The 19,118-nt window shown below is 48.5% G+C and overlaps 7 protein-coding genes across 7 annotated transcripts; 3 read left to right on the top strand and 4 right to left on the bottom strand.

Moving 5' to 3' along the window:
• Positions 1-141: 141 nt before the first annotated feature.
• Positions 142-2,034, top strand: EJ05DRAFT_502261 (t-complex protein-like protein 1; the record flags this gene model as incomplete). Its single annotated transcript, XM_033747228.1, has 7 exons — positions 142-186; positions 239-290; positions 343-365; positions 415-444; positions 495-524; positions 573-1,142; positions 1,192-2,034. 7 exons carry the CDS (start codon positions 142-144, stop codon positions 2,032-2,034), a joined length of 1,593 nt encoding a protein of 530 aa, XP_033599220.1.
• Positions 2,035-3,306: 1,272 nt separating this feature from the next.
• On the bottom strand, positions 3,307-4,937 carry EJ05DRAFT_77012 (purine nucleoside permease). The gene is made up of 4 exons (XM_033749964.1): positions 4,818-4,937; positions 4,535-4,704; positions 4,342-4,486; positions 3,307-4,258 (listed from the first exon to the last, which is right to left on the bottom strand). The coding sequence occupies exons 2-4, from the start codon at positions 4,640-4,642 to the stop codon at positions 3,411-3,413; spliced, it is 1,101 nt and encodes a 366-aa protein (XP_033599219.1). The 5' UTR covers positions 4,643-4,704; positions 4,818-4,937; the 3' UTR covers positions 3,307-3,410.
• An 865-nt stretch (positions 4,938-5,802) lies between these two features.
• Positions 5,803-6,512, top strand: EJ05DRAFT_477852 (uncharacterized protein). Its single transcript, XM_033744325.1, has one exon. The coding sequence runs from the start codon at positions 6,078-6,080 to the stop codon at positions 6,348-6,350; it is 273 nt and encodes a 90-aa protein (XP_033599218.1). The 5' UTR covers positions 5,803-6,077; the 3' UTR covers positions 6,351-6,512.
• Positions 6,513-7,213: 701 nt separating this feature from the next.
• EJ05DRAFT_539650 (HET-domain-containing protein) lies at positions 7,214-9,731 on the bottom strand (the record flags this gene model as incomplete). The annotated part of the gene is made up of 3 exons (XM_033749532.1): positions 9,229-9,731; positions 7,359-9,183; positions 7,214-7,253 (listed from the first exon to the last, which is right to left on the bottom strand). Exons 1-3 carry the CDS (start codon positions 9,674-9,676, stop codon positions 7,214-7,216), a joined length of 2,313 nt encoding a protein of 770 aa, XP_033599217.1. The 5' UTR covers positions 9,677-9,731.
• Positions 9,732-9,973: 242 nt separating this feature from the next.
• EJ05DRAFT_512384 (kinase) lies at positions 9,974-11,291 on the bottom strand. Its single transcript, XM_033748332.1, has 2 exons — positions 11,035-11,291; positions 9,974-10,979 (listed from the first exon to the last, which is right to left on the bottom strand). The coding sequence occupies exons 1-2, from the start codon at positions 11,223-11,225 to the stop codon at positions 10,385-10,387; spliced, it is 786 nt and encodes a 261-aa protein (XP_033599216.1). The 5' UTR covers positions 11,226-11,291; the 3' UTR covers positions 9,974-10,384.
• Positions 11,292-12,024: 733 nt separating this feature from the next.
• Positions 12,025-14,743, bottom strand: EJ05DRAFT_477849 (uncharacterized protein). The gene has a single exon (XM_033744324.1). The coding sequence runs from the start codon at positions 14,615-14,617 to the stop codon at positions 12,149-12,151; it is 2,469 nt and encodes an 822-aa protein (XP_033599215.1). The 5' UTR covers positions 14,618-14,743; the 3' UTR covers positions 12,025-12,148.
• Positions 14,744-14,895: 152 nt separating this feature from the next.
• EJ05DRAFT_539647 (uncharacterized protein) lies at positions 14,896-18,736 on the top strand. Its single transcript, XM_033749531.1, has 5 exons — positions 14,896-15,324; positions 15,544-16,099; positions 16,148-16,970; positions 17,022-17,995; positions 18,042-18,736. The coding sequence occupies exons 1-5, from the start codon at positions 15,272-15,274 to the stop codon at positions 18,447-18,449; spliced, it is 2,814 nt and encodes a 937-aa protein (XP_033599214.1). The 5' UTR covers positions 14,896-15,271; the 3' UTR covers positions 18,450-18,736.
• The last annotated feature ends 382 nt before the right edge of the window (positions 18,737-19,118 follow it).

Below are 19,118 nucleotides of genomic sequence, written 5' to 3'. Positions count from 1 at the left end.
GACTAACCTCGGGGCGTCGCGACAACGCGAGTTTATTCTATCAGAATTTCTACCTAGAAGCGCGGGACGATTAGAGCCTGCACAAACGACTCACAGGCCTTTCATATCGCAAATTCCAGTTCCTAGGCTCTATTTGTAACTATGGCAGCTACTCAAGCCGCCAGCGGTTTCAACAATGCGTTCAAAGTGAGACACCGAGGAGCTCTCCACTCATATACACAGCTCACATACGAAACAGGACAAGGAGAAGCCCACAGCCGTGAGGACCGGTAACATTGTAGCCGCGCGAGGTGTGTGTTTATGCTGTTGGGCCTTTGACCTTGTGCTAACATGAATCCACAGCGGTTGCGGACGCCATAAGAACTGTAGGCCTTACTAGTCTGATATGCGAAGCTTTACATTAACATTGCGCAGTCTCTAGGCCCAAGGGGAATGGACAAAATGGTACGTCTGTTTGTCTAATGATTCTGTTGATGTGCTAACGAAGATTGAAGATTCAAACTGGAAAAGGAGAGACCATAATCGTAAGCCTACCGCAAGTTCTCACACGACCGTAATTAATACTCCCCAAGACGAACGATGGCAACACAATGTTGAGTCAGATGAGCGTTCTGCACCCAGCAGCCAAGATGCTCGTAGATTTGGCGAATGCTCAAGATATAGAGGCCGGTGACGGAACCACATCAGTTGTCGTAATCGCAGGAAGTCTTTTGGGAGCTGCCGAACGCCTGCTCGGAAAGGGTATTCACCCGACAGTCATATCAGAAAGCTTCCAAAGAGCTGCTGCCGCTGCAGTAAAGGTCCTACATGATATGTCTGTACCTATTTCTCTCACTGACCGCCCCACTCTCCTCAAAGCCGCCTCCACATCACTCTCCTCCAAGATCGTAGCACAAGAGCCCAAGCTTGCGCCTATGGCTGTAGATAGTGTCCTGAAGATCATCGATGCCAAGACCGCAGACAACGTAGACCTGAAGAACATTAGGATCCTTAAGAAGTCCGGCGGCACGATTGAGGACAGTGAGATGGTGGATGGTGTGGTACTTAACCAGCAAGTCCTAAAAAGCGGAGGAGGTCCAACAAGAATGGAAAAGGCAAGGATAGGACTGATCCAGTTCCAGCTCAGTCCTCCCAAGCCCGACGTAAGCATAGCCTTCCCATGTACCCACTTCAAATCTAATGAACCTCTAGATGGAGAACCAAATTGTCGTGAACGACTACCGCCAAATGGACAAGATCCTGAAGGAAGAGCGCACCTACCTCCTCAACATGGTCAAGAAGATCAAGAAATCAAAATGCAACGTTCTCTTTATCCAGAAATCTATTCTTCGCGACGCTGTCAACGACCTTTCCCTACATTTCCTCGCTAAGCTCAACATCCTAGCCATCAAGGATATTGAGCGCGATGAAATCGAGTTCCTCTGCAAGTCTACCGGCTGTAAACCAATTGCCGACATTGACTCCTTCACCGAAGACAAGCTTGGTAGTGCAGACCTGATCGAGGAAGTCCAGTCTTCGGGTGCACGTATTGTAAAGGTTACCGGTGTTCGTGCACAGGCGAATACCGTCAGCATCGTATGTCGAGGCGCTAATTCTCTCATTCTTGACGAGGCTGAGCGCAGTCTGCATGACGCGCACTGTGTTATACGCTGCTTGGTCAAGAAGAAGGCTCTGCTCGCCGGTGGTGGTGCGCCCGAGATCGAGATTGCGCAACAGCTCGCAGCACAAGCACGTGCACTCACAGGCACCGAGAGTATCTGCTGGAAGGCGTTCGCAGATGCAATGGAAGTTATTCCAACCACGCTAGCAGAAAACGCGGGACTGAATAGCATTCGTGTGGTCACGGAGTTACGGCACAGACATGCAAAGGGCGAGAGGAATGCTGGTGTCAGCATTAAGAGTGGAGGCGTGAAGACAGACATGAAGGAGGAGAGCGTGCTACAGCCCTTACTCGTGAGCACGAGTGCGCTGGAGTTGGCGGCAGAGACGGTGAAGTTGATACTGCGGATTGATGATATTGCCTTGAGCCGTTGAGCGTATGTCAGGAGCGATGAAACACGATGGCTGGAGACGTATGGGCTGTATACTAAGTCCGTAGGAAGGCTCCAATCAAGAGTATGCTCACACAGGACCAATGACTCGAGTGTCGCATATAGTATGTGAGGGAAACGCATATTGTCCATTTAGGCATGGTTTCACAATTGAGGCGCGGCTCCCATTAAGCGACCTCACAATAGAGCTTCATCACAAGGACAATAGTTCTACTTACGTCTTCTCCTATCCTTCCATACCTAGGTTCCTCGTCGGGGCTATCCTTGATACTCGGCCGCTTGATCTATTTCAGTGCCCCCTAATCCATCTCATAAGCTTCTCGCATCTAATCTGCGGACTAAAGAGGAAGAATCTGAGATCAACTTGTCAATCTTACGCATGTATATATATATATATATATATATAGACACTCCCAAGTCGATCGAGTGTCGGTGGACTGGCTGCGTTATATAAGGAGGAGTGAATAATAGGCATCCAGCTTCAAATATACGAAAGGGGTAAGGTCAAGAGACCGACGAAAACATTTGAAACTACTGTATGTGTTAACACGAAACGATGCACTGCACTCGACGCAGCCTCCCTCTATCCCCTGTCCCTATAACTCTTTCCAAAACCCTTTCTAAACTTAACTTTCTTTTTCCTTACCCAAGAAAACAGCACCAGCGAAACAAGGGGGGACGATGAGTAAACGATCATCACCCAAAACCGATTGCAGTCGCGATGCCTGTGCCCGCGCCCGTTTCTGCTGATTGTGATGATTATCATCACCACAATCTTCATCACCATTCCTCACCTGCTGCTACTCTTCACCACCGAAAGAACCCCAACACACCCACCCAGACATCATGTTGTCTCACAACTCTACTAGCGTGTATGAGACACCATCAAGCTAAATAAACGCACACGCATTTTTCGTACCGATGCAGCAACCGGAGACATTCCTATTTTCGTCCCGCACTTTGGCGAGAGCATGTAACCTCCTTTGGCATTCTGCGTTTCGTGTTTGTGGTGTGTGTGTGTGTTCTCTGTGGGAGAGAAGAAGGAAAGGATGGAAGGGGGCAAGGAAGGGGGGAATATATATAGGGTTGGAGGGTCGAAAAAGGGGCGACGTGGATGTGCCGGGTAGGGTAGAATGGGGTAAGGGGTTGTGAATGATGGATGGATATGGTGGGGAAGGAGAGGGATAGGTAAAGCAAGGTAATGCAAGATCTGGTATCATAATCTGCGCAAAATGGCTATATGCTCAACTCGACCGGCCCAGCTCGGTGAGAAACGCCATAACGCCTCGCTATGTAGCCGACATTGCACGAACATCAGAAGCAAGGCCAACAGTAACACCCCCCTTTCCTCCCCCCCCCCTAATAACTGACCAGCAAACTCCCAACCTTATTCCCACTCTTCACCCCGCCCTCATACGCCGCCCAATTCCCCAAAACATCCTTCACAACCGGCCGCGCAGCGATCCCGATGTTCTCCAACGCAACACTGAATCCCCCTTGCTGATTAACCAGCAAATGATCCGTTTCCTCGACCCCCTTGGGCGCCTGCACAAAGTCACTTGCGGCACGCAGAATCGACACCCGGGCGAAATCAATCTTGCCCGCCGCGTGGCCGCGCAGTAGACCCTCTAGACTGGCGTTGTCCTCCTGTTGGCTCATGCAGAGCGCGCCAGAGCCGTTGGTTAGCAGCTGAGTGTAGGCGGAAAAGGCGGCGGTCAGCTTGCTGCCGGACCAGTACACGTTGCTAGTCTGGGAGTCGCACGCGAGGACGGAAGGCGGGGCGCGGGCGGCTTTCTGGTCGTATTTTGCGCGGTACGAGGCGGCGGCAGTGGTGTCGTTGAGGGGGGCTTTGCTGGCGAGGGTGCGGAACTTGTCGCGCAGGTTGCCGTTGAGGGTGTATACTTCCGTGCCGTAGATGTTGCGTGGGTAGGCGGAGCGGGTGTCTTGAGGGGGGATGCTGGGGTCGTAGGAGACGGGCTTGGTGTTGCCCTGGGGGACGAGGCCGGAGGAGAAGTTTTGGGGGATTTGGCGGGCGTCGAATTCGTAGGTGAGGTCGAGCTGGACGGCGTATTTGGCGAAGCCGACGGTGCCAGTAGTGCCGAGGGAAGGGTTGACGCCGGCGATCCCGGTGAGGATGATGTAGGTGTGTGTGAGGTCGAAGTGGGAGGCGTAGAGGAGGGCGGTGATGCTGGCTGCGGCGTTGGCTTCTGAGGTGTGTGTTAGAGGAAATTCTTAGTGTAGAGATAAGGTGGTCTCTGAGATGATAAATTAGGGGTGTTGGGAATCTTACCTCCTTCGCCGTTGGTCATGGAGCACAATGTGCCGGCGTTATTGCAATTTACGTCGGGGTATAGAGGAGAGAATCCAGGGACCTCATATGATTGTTGTAGGAGCTCTGGGAAGTACTTGAATATGGCTTCTTGCTCGTAGTTGAACTGGTACTGTCAGTCTTTGCGTGAGTGTGTTCGACGAGGAGTGATTACCTGTGAGATGATCAAGACTTTTGGGAATATCGGACCATAGCTCCTCGTCCGAAGTCGTCTTCCCGTGAGTTGTGGAGGAACATTCCGTCTCGATGAAGGCTTGAGCATGACATGCGCTGGGTCTACTCCTCTTGGACCAAAGCGACCTCGTCCATAGCCTCGACTTTGAGCTGATACAAGAGCCAGCAGAGTCAGCCAGACAAAATGGAAAAGAGCAACCATTTCGAGATTTCAAGTAGAGACAGCAGCAATGAAATTATTGACCGGAGCAAGCTTGACAGACCCCAATATGAAAAAAAAAACCCACGCCGGAACGGCACTCTTATGCTGTTTTCACAAACTCGCCGTCAACACTCCCTACAGGCATTAACAGCACATTCACATACAACAATGCACTGACACGCGTGACACCTCGTCTGAAATGAGGTAATTCCAGGAACCATCCCAGGAATGGACAAGGTAACGAGTGAGGGAATATGTACTGCAGACGAGTCAGACACGAACGCCGCGGCCATGTGTCCAGAGAGGCCTGGGTCACTGAATAACCGTGCAGAACTAGACAAGTAGCTACACAGTGAGACGCCATATGGAGTTTGGAGCGCGGTGGATAGGTGTCATCGTGCCCACAATGGATATCGCAGCGCCACAGAGGGTCCCTCAGACGAAGCCATTGCGCACCCGACTCGGCCAGTTCGGTGGCACCGGAGCAAATCAAGAAGGGAACGGGAGGCGCGGGTGGAGGGTTTGTGCGCCGTTTACGCGATACTCGTGCTATACAGCGCATTATGATGGCTTGAGTACTTGCGTGTGACTACTACTGCTACTACTGCTACTGCTACCGCTACTGCATGCCTGGGTGGGCTTGGGGGACCGGAAGAGGTGCTATTCTGGGTAGATCGGGATCCTCTGGGCTGGTGTGTCTGCTAGGCACCATGGAAAGCGGAATGATGTTGATGCTCCGTGTGTCTGGTCTGGCAATGGGGATTTTCTCATGGGTGTCGTAGAGACCTTGCGGTGGCAGAGCAAATAGGCAAATAGGGAGGAAGAAAGATGATTGAAGCGGAGAATGACACCCTCTGCTCGCGAGCCATGGGTCAGTCAGTCAGAGAGTATCATGATTATGAGAAATGGACGGATCCGGATAATGCCCGATGACTGCCGGCAAGCCTGCACAGCTGAAGTCGAAAATTCCCCACTGTTGGGAAGATCCAGTAGCCCGTCGCTGCTGCTATCGTCATTGTTGATGTCGTCGAGGTTTGTCGTCCATTGTCCGGCGTCGGTTCGAGGACAATGGCGCCAGTCTAGGGCTGTGGGAAAAGGGCCGATTCCCCACTCCAACACGATTCAAGGATCCATTCTCGAATTTCGATTATCGCGATAAGACAAGGCTGAAGTGTGTGTTGGAAGTAGAGATTCCTCGGGCCAAGGTAATTACCTGTACAAAAAAGAACGCCTTTTGTAATTACAACCCTTGACGTAGCACGCCACATGAGCCAGTTCACGAGCGTGCAGTGTACCCATCCATATCTTGACACGAGCAAATATGCGACAAGCTGCACGGTCGGCTCTAGCACGCCCCAAGCACAATTGTTCTCGATTCAGGTCGGCATGTATTTTGTGTTTACGGTACTGTACAGGCGTACCAGAACATCCCTTACTTCCCCTCGAGTATCTTCTGTGGTACAAATTGGTCACGAGTGACAAGGGTAATAGGTCTTTTGTGGCCTCTCGCTACTCGTTCGAACATCTGCCAGACGTTGGTTTATTCAGTGTAGCTACAATGGTATACTCTGAACTATATATAAGACTTGTGTAGTGTTCCTCAGCACACAAGAGTGAGTGCTCCGCTTGAAGCTCACGGTGCGCTGTAGTCCCACGCTGAGTCGCAATTCTCGAGAGCCCCGTGGTATATATGTTTCGACGGGAATACGGGAGTGGAGGCTGTGCATATCCGACGCATGGCGTGGGCAAGTCGGTAATACTCCAGATTCTCGGAAGTTTCGTGATGAATGAGGCGCTGCTATCCATTGAATAGTTTCCCTGAACCATAATCATATGTGATGAATATCTTCCTCGAACCAACTGACAACCATGTACTCGTCACTGTGCCACTTCTGCGTAGGCAACGAATGCAGCGACGAGGCATGCCTCGCTGATTTCGGTATCATGTGTAATACTGCAATGGAGGCTCGTATAGACGCCGCGCTTGCAAACAACACACCGCTTCTCCTCCGCCTCCTCCTCCTATCGAAGACTTGGCGGTTCAAGAAAGCAGCGACGTCAGCTGGGATACGACCATGCCACCCACGAAGAAGAAAAAGAAGGACAAGATTGCGCTCTATGGGGCGGAGGTGCACCTTAGTCTGTTCCTCCATCTGCTGATGATGATGATTGGGGCATTTGGGGGCCAACGAAAGCAAAGAAGAAGAAGAAGAGAACGTTGCAATCTACGAAGAGCAAGTAAAGCCTGAGCCTGCTCCTAGGGAGTATGGGGAAAGGGCTGCTTTCAACAAGTCTTAATGTTGTTCAGGTTCAGTGTTCAGTAAATAAGTTATTTATTGGCAGACTGGTCGTAAGCAACGCTAGATTTACAGTGTGCAGAGTGTGATACATGTTAGTTATGCTCTACCACATCACCAAGCATACAGGTTCTCTCAAACTATGTCCTCCTACCATTCCTCAAGGCCCTGCTCCCCAGATCTTTAGGTCGATTTCAGAACTATTTAACGTGGTAATTTGCAACATCTTCTACTACCGTTAGAATGAATCAATTTGATATTCTTGTCATAGGATGGTATATGAGTCCTCCACACATTCCGCTAACCAAGCGTTGCAAATAATTCTTCCTCTCCCTATCCTCTGGTAAACTCCATTGTGACCCTCAACAGATCGCAAGCCCAAGACCTCGATGCATTTTTCGCGCGCAACGTGATTCTCACCGCTGCATCCACTTGCTTTTGCACATTCTCTTGCTATATAATTATCCCAGGACTTTATTGCCACACAGAACAACCAACGCTCCGAGTCTTGTTCCCGCGCCGAATCGGGAATATAGAACCCAATGATGCAACCGCATTGATCGAGCACAGTTTCGGTATGCTCTGGAACCGGAAGTGGTCGTGGGAAGAATAGTCTGTTCATACATTCATCATATCGCGGTATAAAAAAGCTAGGACCGACACCGTCAAAGTTTGCTGTACCGAGCAAGTGTGAAAGAATTTCGTCGTTGTAAAGAGCCTCGGAGCCCACCTCTCCCTCTGGTGTTTCCAACTTCAATTCCCTTAATCTTGCGCCCCTTTTCACCATCCTTCCTGCGGACACGAAATGTGTCTCCCCAGAGATACAAGTTCCACTGCAAAGACCTAGCTCACCACCGTTTTTACACCCGTCTTTGGTAGTGTATGATACGTTCCGAGCCAATATATCGCAAGACTTTGGGGTACCGAAAAGCTCGGTGACAACAGGCGCATTGACTGACGCCCAGCTCCATGAAGGAGCGTGGAAGTCTTGAAATGGCTGAACCTGCGGGCTCTTGGTGAACCAGAGGAGGCCCTGGTAGGTCTTATCTTCGAGAATGCCAGCGTGAATTATGACATCAAAAGAATGATGTAGCCGATTTGAGAGTCCGCTGATAGCCTTGAGTCGGTCTTTGTTGTACGTCATCTTAGCCCTTGAGTAATCTGTCACAATTCTGCCCCATAAGGTCAACGTAGAAGGTTGGTCTTCACGTCGCAGGAGCAACGATTCACGATAAGATAATTGAGGATCTGTCCCCTCTTCCTCGCCCTTTTCTTGGAAACAATCCCAATACAACTTACCGGTTGTATAATATAACACCCTTCTAGAAAGGATCCTCTCCTGGAAGATCCATGCTCTCCAATGCCATTCGGTAAGTATCAACCTCTTTGGGATCGATAATCTGCGAGGGCAGACAGTAACCATGTTCTCGGAGGGGAGGCTGGATTTGAGGTAGCGAAATTTCCATACGAAAGCCTCTTTGGAGCTCTTGAAGACTGTTTCGGATAGTTTGAATAGAGGATCGATTCGAAGGGGAAGCGCCACAGAAACAGCCAAAGGATCTAAATCCCGACAGTCAAATAACCCCTGGTCGCATCCCGACTGTTCTTTCGCGCCCACAGCAGCGATTGTAAAATACGATGAACTAAAATAATAGCCCATGAGATCAGACTCTCGCGCCCAATCGTCTTTATCGTCTTGTATGATGCAAAGAGAATCAACCCAGAGGTATCGGCATCCAAGCTGTTTTGTGACCTCTATGGCGTCTTGGAAAGTACGAGAGAGGTTTTGCATCGGGAGTTTCGCCTGGAACTCATCGATATTTTGTTCTACGGTTTGTATCTCGTTCCTTCCCCACCGATGGCTGAGCGCTACGAAACGATTTTTCTCTCCTGATGTTATCAAAAGTCGTGGTTTCCACGATCCGTCCGCTGGAGGACCCAAATCGATAACGCGAGTCGGTAGATAAGCCGCCTCTCTATCGGAAGGGTCAGCTAACTCTTGGATACGACATTCTTTATGGCTGGCAACACATTCGCCTAGCCACTTCCGAATTTTGTCGTATATTGGCTGACTTGAAGCGGAGTCGACACTTCGCGAAGGTACCAGGCCGTCTCGAGCATAGTTTGAGGCTAGAAAAGCTTAAATAACATCATCAAATTTCGCAAACTCCTTACTTGGAGGGGCTGTTATCGAAATGGTCTCCCCTTGGTTGAAATTTCCTCTGCAGACCTGAGCTCCTGCTGGAGCTACATAGTTGGCTCTGCTCCACGTGACCTTCTTTACAACAGTAAAAGTCTCGTAAGGAAGCCCGACAGGATTCTGATGGCGCGAGATCGCTGGCAGTGTTCGGAGTTGGTGTAATGCGGACTCGTATTTGCTGTCCAGTTTGTAGCTGTCTACTTCGGGAATTTGGAGCCTACCCATGGAGCACACGATCAATCGGCAAAGTCGGCAGGCCTGGCCCGATCGAGCGATTCTCTCATGATCCCATGGGTGCTCGTATCCGTTCTGTAACCCCTCAAAGCTTAGCATTCGACATGCAGAGCAAAGCCTGGTGGTTTTCGGAAGCTCTACGATGGACTCGAGAGACGAATAAACACTTTGCAATACTGCGGCGTTCATTTTGTCTATACCTAAAGTCTGTGAATAACAATAATGTAGGATGCAATTCCAGAGAAGTGGCAATGGGTGAGAGTCCGATTCAAGTCTATTAGTAAGGGACTACGAATTCGCTGGCGAATTCGTGGCGCTAAACCTAATTAGGTCAGAAATGAACCCAGGGTTAGCTAAACCCTAGAGGTAAATTCTATAAAGTAGTAAAGATAGATTTATAGGGTTCTCTCTACTAGATAATATTAATAGAATAGATATATCTTATTAATACCCTACTATAAGAATCTATTTACTTTTACTTTAAGAGTCTTAGATACCTTATGTATTTATAATCTTTATACCTTATATATTAAGATAAAGTCTAGAGTAATAAGCCCTTATTTAGACCACTAAGTAGAGGTTTATTACAATAACTTAAATGCTAAGAGAAATATAAAGCGGCTAGAACCTTCTCGTTAGATAGAAGACCACGTATGAAACCAGCGATAAGTTCGAGAAACCTCCTAAAGCCACGAAACTTACGGCAACCGGAGGATCATTTACTTAATTCCAACTCGGGTTCATCCAATGGCACTACATTCGTTTTTAGTTTTAAGAGAGATCTTCCCGATAAAGCGACGGTCTGGACTTCCAGAGAGCTGATATACCGGCGACTCCTACTGGCTGTCCGATTTCTACGTCTTAGCGAGCGTGAAGAAAGCGTAGAAGGAAAGTCCCCTACATGCTCATCCTTGCCATTTCCAGCCTGATGGCCTTCACCACTTCGTCAGCTGAGCTGTATGTATGATCCCAACACCCCTTGATAACCTTCCCACCGGGAACATTAGATATGTCTGGAAATTGCCCTGCTGCAAAGAATTTATTTGCTTCCTCCATGAAGGCGTCCTTTTCAGCACCACGTGGCGCTGGCCCGGTCCTGAAGGGCCAATGTCCGGTCATGATGGTATATAAGATGGACCCCAAGCTAAAAATATCAGTAGCAGGAGTCGACTCCCATGGTAATCGAGGGTCGTAGAACGGGTCGTCAGGTAGGTGGCCACCATCTAATCCCAGTTTCTCACACATTGATCCCCCAAAGTCGCACAGCCAGAGATCGCATTCCGCCGAATGTACCAAATAGTTTTCGGGGCGTAGGTCGGAATGGATGACACCCTGGCTGTGCAGATAGGCGATAGGTTCGGCGGCCTGTAGGACCCACTTCCAGCGTAGAGTAGTAGCTAGATGTTGGTTGTTGTTATCGATGTATGCTTGCAAGTTGCCGTGGTCTGCTTTGGCCAGTTTGATACCTGTTTGTTTGTATGGCCCGAGATATCTGTCACCAAGACTTAGCCCATTGCGATTGCAGTTAGAGGGAAAGCGTGACAAACGGAACAATCCTTGGGTGGTTTCCTAGACTTTCAATGATTTGCCGCTCAACTTTCAGCGCGGTCACGTTTTCTTCGTTCCTAAGTTCATGATTAGGGTTCCCACCCCAAACCTTCTTAGGCATCTTAACGACTGCATCCGGGCCGAGATTTAGGAAGTCTGAAGTAGACCCGAGGTACTGCAATGAACTCATGATGTGTTGCAGAGGTGGAAGGCCTGTAGGTGAAGAGGTTGCTTAACCTCTACTCTGGAAAAGGTGAATAGCGAGCCTTCAAGTACTTGTGATTAGCAAGGTGGGTGGTCGACCTCGTGCACTAGGATGTATTGTTTATGGGATTTCTATTAGGTAATCCCCATTACTTAGATCTTATTCAGCACTAGGCTGGTGTATATAGTAGATAGATAGGTTAGATAGATACGTTAATTAATTTTACTATATTAAATTTACTAAAGTTCCTATATCTAGTAGCTAAAATCAAGTTTTTATTCTTCTAAGAAGGCTTTTAGATAAGTATCTAAGGACTCTATCTCTCTCTATATAGTAATAGAATCTAGCTAATATATCTTATAGCTCTTAAGATATATATTATAGGGTAGAGGTACTCTAATCTAATAGTAAGCTATTAAATAAGACTTAAGATCTACTATTCTTATTAGTATAGTCTATAGAATAGCTAATAGCTAATATTAGATAATTAGAGATATATATAGCTAAGCTTAAGACTTAAAATAATAGTCTAGTCTAAAAGAGAAAGTAGAAGAAGATTAAAATAGACCTTAATAAGTAATTTATAAATATTATATATATAAAGAAGACTATAAATAATAAGAAGAAGGAGATAGTAGTAGAGATAGTTTAAGCTATTAAATATACGAAAAAGCTTAGAAATTAGAGACTTAATTTATATAGACTAGATAGATAGTCTCTAAGGAGGTAGATAAGGCTTATTTATATAAATTTATACTATTTTAAGTATATAGTTATTAATATAGGCGTTTGGAGTTGTACTCAAATCACATGGTTCATTAGTAGGTTGGCTCATTAGTAGGTACGTCAACCTACCTGTACATAATTATGTACAGGTATGTACAGGCTAATTTAGGTATATACAGCTCTCATCTCACGTGCAGAGCATCGACATCTCCTGTGCTCATGTCGGGCACCCCAATATCCGCCTTTGCCTGCTCAATCATCTTCTCCACGTCTGACCGATCGTACATGCGCACCATGATGAAGCGAATTAGCTCCGACAACGTGTCGAGCGTCGATTCAGCGTGGTTGAATACCCTCAGCGACGAGCCACCGGCTTCCAGTGGCGGATTGAACTCGAGGTCGATAACGGAAGTTCTTGGCGCGAATTCGGTCGATTGCACGCGTTGCAGCAAGAGATTATGGTACAAACGTAGCATTTTGACCATAGTATATCCCCATCGTCCACCACGTCGGCTGTTCTCACGACGATCCTCGGCCGTAGCGGTAGGAAGAGCGAGTGCGACGAGCTGATTGAACAGAGCCTTTAGCATCCGTGGGGTGGGCGCCAGGCCAAAATGTTTGTGGAGGACATGCATGGCGACGAGGGCGCCAGACAGATCAGAGCCTTGACGAAAGCAGGTGGCGACCAGATATGGGAGATCAGTATACCTCGTGGCGAGTGTTATGAAACGCTTGGAAATCCTGACTCTCTCGGACGGATGTGTTGTCTGATGCCATTCGATCATGTGTGCCAACAACGCTCGAGGATCTGGTCGGCTCGTGTCATGTTCTTGGATGTGACGAGCGTTTCGAAGATCTGACCACAGTCTATAGTAAACAGAAGCATTGTATCTTGCCATCCCCATTCCCGGCGACATGTTCATGATGTCATGCCATACTTCCTCATCTCGACCAACGGTGATATAGTAGTAGACCTTCGCGTCTAAAAGGGATGATTCAGCGAGGAAGGCTGGTCCGTCTTCCGCTTCTCGCTCAACATCGTCCAGGTACTCCATCAGTTGTTGGGCGTCGAAAAGGCGACTTGCTTTAGTATAGTACTGCAGAAGCTGTGCGAGAGTCTTGGGGTCAGCTGGTGGTACTTGTCGCTTCTCAAAGAAAGGCTCAATTTTCTTTGACATTGCCTTTCTGATTGCTGAGGTATCAGCGTCGATGGGTCCTGTGTTCTCGTTTTGGGTGCTAGGAGTCTGGTCACTGCCAGTGTAGCTTGAAGCTTTTGCCGGCATATCCTCCTCTCGCTCCTCCCTGCTTGACCTCTGACGTCCGGTGCGTTTCCCGTGCTTCAGAGTCCTCCTTCTTGCGCCCAACATCTGCAAGGCGATTGCTTCCGCTTGAGAATGCATCGTACCGTTGTTACTTCGCCATAAACACATCAATAGCAGGTTCAAATGATAAGTACGGGGAATCAAGCCTCGTTCATACATGAGTTCTACAATTTTGGTAGAGGCTCGCGTCTGACCTCGAACAACAATTTCGTGAAGCCATCTTTTGAAAAGAACGAGGCTGTATTCAAGAGGAAGAAAGGATAGAGCAGTCAAGGATACCTCATTGACTTGATCAGTGTCTGTGCAGGCAGCATATAGAATACTGATCCTGTCCAACATTAGACGTGCCGTCTCAGCTGTCCAATCACCGAATTGCTCGTGACGTATCATATCTTCTAGAACGGTCACCGCGTGGACGGGAAAGCCGCGAGCGTGAAATATGCCGAACAGACTCTCACGTTGTGCCAAAGACATGCGATCATTGAGGACCGACTTAACCCAGGTATACAGCTCCCAGATCTCTTCATGACCGACCAAGCGACCACTGTGAACGGCAATGAACTCATCCATTACTTTCAAATCATACTCTGAGTTGTTCTTATAGAGCTCTTCAAGTAATGCCTTTGTCCTGTCCCAGTCGCCTATCTTCTGGTACAGACGAATTCCTAGGCTCAAATGTTCGGCTCTGAAGCCATCACCTTCCTCGGTCGGTTCATTATGTTCATCCGACCATTGCTGTAGAGCTTCTTCTCTGTGACCCTTATTGAAGAGGGCTTCAACCTTGGCAATTCTTTCTGCAAATGTGGTTGTGAAGCCCGCTTTCTCGCGATCAGCCGCCAATAATCTAAGGCGGGTTGCACGAAGCCCTGGATTCGAGGGTATGCTATCTTGCGATCTCCATAGCAGAGCCCATGCTTTTTCTGATAGCAAAGAGGGTAGTTCGCTGCCTAGACGGTATCTTGCATTTGTGTAGGCATCCCATAGCTCTGACCTGACGAGCTTCCCCTTCTTTTGAACCTCCGCCAACTCGAACGCCCGTACCAACTTTTTATAAGGTGCTGATGCGCGATATTTTCTGTGCGCTTTCACGTATGGTTCCGCAGCTGCTCTGCGTTTGCGGAGCGCTGCGCCAACGACATCTTGCACCCTGCGCACATCGGCATCACTGAGACCTGCATGGGCTGTGGTTCGATCAAGGGTCTCTTCGTCAAAGGGGCGTTCCTGATCTGATTTATCTGCAATATTGCGGGTGTGACGGAGAAGATACGTGCATCTAGAAGCTAGGGAAGAGGCTTGGAGCTGGCGGAAGTTTGCGAGGACATGTAGCATCTGGGACCTTGAGAGCAGCGTGTGCCTCTAAGGAATGCACGATACGACAGCAGTCTTCGCTGTGGCCATCTGATGGAAATGTATTTATCCGAACGTGCGAATACTCAAGTGAGCACAATAATCGAAGAATAGTGTTGTCTTTCGAAAATCGGGACCCAAGGTCAAGCCAAGCCACCTCTAGCTCAGTTGCACTAGGTCATTAGCGGCTAGAGCCTGGCTTGACCTTGGTTCTACCTGAGTCTGTTCTTTTATTGTTGCTCCATACATTTCCATCCACCCAGTACATGTGTTGTCTCAACGATTGTATGTCGAACATGGCACTGAAGACCACGGAAATGTGCCTGGTCATGACAGTCAGGATATCACTGGAGCGCCACTGCATATACCTAACGAGACACAAGGATCGAGGGAACGGAGTTCACCATTCGACGTGCTCATACTTGCATCACTGACTTATGAGATGAATACATATACGTATGAACGCGTGGGAAAAGTAGGTGAACTTGTCCTGTCTACGCTTATGTGCCGAACCGGCATATTAACACACCGGGCGGCTTCATAAATCGGACTTCAAAGAATTGAATACTTCGAATCAATCATGAAGCCTATCCATTTATCGACTCTTGATCCGTGGACGTGCTTTATACAGAACATATGGTAGCTTCGTTACATGAACAACAGGGGCAGGAGCGTACGATAGATTACATGTAGGTAGTAGCCTGCACTCAAATTCCTCACTCTTTCGCTGCGATGTAGTATGGCAATGCTACAGATACCTTACAGTCCTTACTCGCTCCAAAACACTCTTCCTCGAAGCATATCCTGCCCTAACTAGGTTATTTCTACCCGCTCGTCATTGATGGAGTTATCCTTGTTCGGATTTTCTGCATTTAGTGTCGAACTCGCGCCTTATACCAAATTCAAAGCAAACCTGGGAAGCAAATGGTCGCAGACTCGACATCTATAGGAATCACGGATCACGTTTTGGAACAAGACGCGCTACCTTCTCTGCACGACTTCCTTGACGCAGACCCTAGACCAACTTTCTTCGTGCCAATTGACCTTACTGCAATAGTCCCTTTCAGGATCGTATCTGGCAATACCGCATTCCGACAGGACAAGATAGCAGATACAATAAACAAGGATGAAGAGGCGAGTCACAGATTTCGTGCCTGGTGTCAAACAGTCGCGCTCTGGAGAAAAGAGTATGATTTCGCAGACGCGACTTGGGGCGCTTTCAATATCCGCGGGCGTTGGAGATGCATACGTGCTCTGAGACAGGTGCCCCAATCTCACAAAAAGATAGAATTTGGGCTGGCAGTTGGCGTAGGGCCCGATAGTCTTTCGGTCGAAGATGCTAAGCACAGATTGCAAGACATAAAACGTTATGACCAACGACTAGCCAGCCTTTACACGATGATGGAGATGAGTGATGTTGGGACTTTTGAATACTCCCCTGAGGGTACTCTGATTCGTGCGAACGTGAGCTGAACCAGCGTCTCAGCTAATCCCAGTCTGACATACTTCTAGGACTCCTGGTATCGTCTTAGCCTACATCCAAAGCTTGAAGACCTCCACACTGATTACTCGTTTATGGATCTCGTCTATCCCCCAGACAGAGATTTGGTTATTGCACAATGGAACAAATTGGTTCAAGGCCATAGCATTACGTTCGAGATGAGATGGAAGGGTATCAACTATCGCCCTCCGAGTGAGGATGATCCAGGAGTCGATGATGTGACTTGGGTGCTGTCCGCCTGTGTCCCTATCATGGATGAGATGGGAAATCTGGTAAGTGTGGCTGGAAATACCGTTGACATTAATGCACAGAAGCGTGTGCAGGACGAGGCTGTCAAAAGGGCTGAAGCTCTCGAGCGCCTGCGGAAAAGTGAACACCGATTCACGCGCTTCGCAAGTCTGGCACCAATGGGTATTTATATTCTGGACTCTACAAGACAATTGATGTATTGCAACAACTTTGCCTACGAGTTTACTGGGCACCAGCACCTTCTTGGGGATGACGTACAGAACATCAATTGGCGAGCAGCAGTATTTGAGGAAGACCTGCCCCTGTTCAGAAAGCAGTGGGAGACACTTGAAAGTGAGAAGGTCATGACCCGTGTGCAAGTACGATTTAATCGAACATGGGATCTTGGCGACAGTGTTCCGCGCCAAGTTTGGGGAGAAAGTCAAGCTTTTCCAGAGCTGGACAATGACGGCAACATCATGTCAATCTTCGGCACTATGACCGATATCTCTCGGTTCAAGTGGGCTGAAGATATACTGAAAAGCCGAGTCGAAGAAGCACTGGAGGAGAAGCGAAAACACGAAGCTTTTATTGACATGACCTCACGTACGTTTTCAAGCGTCGCATAGGCACTGAAAAGACTGACTTGAGCATCAGACGAGATGCGGAACCCACTTTCGGCCGTCCTTCAGTGTGCAGACTCTACTATCGATACTTTGAAGAGCATGCTTTCACTGGTGTCTCGATCGATGACAGGTACCGAGCGCGAACAAATTGATAGCGAGATAAAGCTATGCCTGGATTCACTCAACACCATCACAGCGTGCTCGCTCCATCAGAAACGCGTGATTGATGACGTCTTAACCTTGTCCAAGATGGACTCGAATCTTCTTGCGATTACTCCAGTTCGTTCAAAACCAGCAACCATTGTGAGAGATGCCATGAACATGTTTGAAGTTGAATGCAAGAACAACGGTATCGAATTGACAACCGACAAGGATCCATCCATTCACGAGCTGGAAGCCGACTGGGTGATGATAGATCCGTCTCGGGTTCTGCAGATTCTTATTAACCTTCTAACGAATGCAATCAAATTTACACGCAACAGGCCTACACGAAAGATCCATGTCAGATTGAGCGCTTCCGCGAGTAAATTTTCATCTCCAGCTGGCGATGGCTTTCCGTATGTTCCCATAACTCACACGGTAGGCGATTTCCTCACCGGAGAGGACTGGGGCTCCGGGAGGAGAGTGTTTGTTCGGATGGAATGCTCTGACACTGGTTGCGGGCTATCACTAGCAGAGCAAAGCATACTGTTTAACAAATTCGCACAAGCTACGCCAAAAACGCATATTACTTACGGTGGTAGTGGCTTGGGTCTTTTCATCTCCAAGAAGCTCGCCGAACTACAAGGCGGAGCCATAGGGATCCGATCCGAGCCAGGCGTTGGTACGACATTTGCATTCTTTATCGCAACTCGGACAGCGCCTCCGCCCGAGAGACCCGCTATACTGAGAACTAGGAGTCGTACACTTAGTCAATCACGTCTTCCGCCCAATATCACAGACATCAAAGTGGAGCCTGTCAAGGATAGTTACGCGGTATTACTTGTTGAAGACAATATAGTCAATGTAAGTCTGCATAGCATAATCCACACACGCTGACAGTTCTGAACAGCAAAAAGTACTCTCGCAACAGCTGCGCAAGGCAGGCTGTAAAGTCCACATCAGCAATCATGGTGCCGAAGCCTTGGAATATATTCGTCGTACCGAAATCTGGGATTCGGCAGCGCAATCGGAGCCACCCCTCAGTCTCACAGTAATCCTGATGGACGTAGAGATGCCGGTGATGGATGGCTTAACCTGTACACGCAAGATTCGCGAGTATCAGCGAACAGGCGAGATCAAAAGACATGTGCCAATCATCGTAGTCAGCGCCAATGCGAGAGGCGAACAAGTTGCACGCGCGAGGGAGGCTGGGGCAGATGATACGATAGCAAAGCCATTTAGGATACTAGAGCTCTTACCAAAGATCAAAACTTTGGTCGTCGGCGAAAATCCCAAGCTTGTCTTTACCAGTCTCTAGTATATGTCGGACTTGTCCGTGCTAAAGCGGTCCTGAAGTTCCTTTACATGCTTCCGCCATACTTGCAAGACTTCCATCAATGTTCTGCTGTGAACGAACGAATTTCCAGTCAGGCTGGCTCAGTTCAAGATATGTCCCTTCTGCTGAACTTCTGATTCCCTAGTCTCGTATTCCTGAGGATGTCTTTACTAGGGATAGCCTTTTAAGCGAAGGTTTTGCTGTCAGTGGCTGAACAGATAGATTGTAGTCAGATGTAATGTAATGACAGTGGCTAGAGTAGTTAGAGAGCGAAGATGTATGTAGAGCTTCACTTTTAGGTATTACTCTAATCGTAGACATCTTTTGATCCCGGATCCCCGTCCCCGTCCCCGTCCTCGATTACGATCTGACGGTTCGTGCATGTCATCGCCAAGTAAAGCCAAGTCAGCCGCAAAGGCTTGTTTTGCGGTCTGTGGTTCCCGCTTCGCGGTACTGACTCTCCAAGCGCCCAAAAGTCAGTGTGCTAGCCTACTAGTAGGTCCCACGAAGCGTATATTGGTAAGCGCAACTATCGGTTCCAAATGACGGGCGTCTCCAGCGCGATCCTAGGATCCAGTACCAGTACGAGTGTGTATCGACTCTGGCGCTTGGTCGGCCGAACGCATGCACTGATTGGGCGGTTTTCAGCCT

The sequence above is a fragment of the Pseudovirgaria hyperparasitica genome (genome assembly GCF_010093815.1).
Source record: "Pseudovirgaria hyperparasitica strain CBS 121739 unplaced genomic scaffold EJ05scaffold_11, whole genome shotgun sequence".
Lineage (NCBI taxonomy): Eukaryota > Fungi > Ascomycota > Dothideomycetes > Acrospermales > Acrospermaceae > Pseudovirgaria > Pseudovirgaria hyperparasitica.
The sequence above is the reverse complement of the archived record's forward strand: the minus strand, read 5'-3'. Positions and strand labels throughout refer to the sequence as shown.

Bases quoted from the DNA above. Each gene is read 5' to 3' on its own strand.
- EJ05DRAFT_77012 (XM_033749964.1), bottom strand. From the start codon at position 4,642: ATGCTCAAGCCTTCATCGAGACGGAATGTTCCTCCACAACTCACGGGA. The intron at 4,487-4,534 runs GTAATCACTCCT...TGACAGTACCAG, and splicing joins AAGTCTTGATCATCTCACAG to TTCAACTACGAGCAAGAAGC. The intron at 4,259-4,341 runs GTAAGATTCCCA...CACACACCTCAG, and splicing joins CATGACCAACGGCGAAGGAG to AAGCCAACGCCGCAGCCAGC.
- EJ05DRAFT_477852 (XM_033744325.1), top strand. From the start codon at position 6,078: ATGCGACAAGCTGCACGGTCGGCTCTAGCACGCCCCAAGCACAATTGT.
- EJ05DRAFT_512384 (XM_033748332.1), bottom strand. From the start codon at position 11,225: ATGAGTTCATTGCAGTACCTCGGGTCTACTTCAGACTTCCTAAATCTC. The intron at 10,980-11,034 runs GTTTGTCACGCT...TCTTGGTGACAG, and splicing joins AACCACCCAAGGATTGTTCC to ATATCTCGGGCCATACAAAC.
- EJ05DRAFT_477849 (XM_033744324.1), bottom strand. From the start codon at position 14,617: ATGCTACATGTCCTCGCAAACTTCCGCCAGCTCCAAGCCTCTTCCCTA.
- EJ05DRAFT_539647 (XM_033749531.1), top strand. From the start codon at position 15,272: ATGGTAGCTTCGTTACATGAACAACAGGGGCAGGAGCGTACGATAGAT. The intron at 16,971-17,021 runs GTACGTTTTCAA...CTTGAGCATCAG, and splicing joins TTTTATTGACATGACCTCAC to ACGAGATGCGGAACCCACTT. The intron at 17,996-18,041 runs GTAAGTCTGCAT...AGTTCTGAACAG, and splicing joins TTGAAGACAATATAGTCAAT to CAAAAAGTACTCTCGCAACA.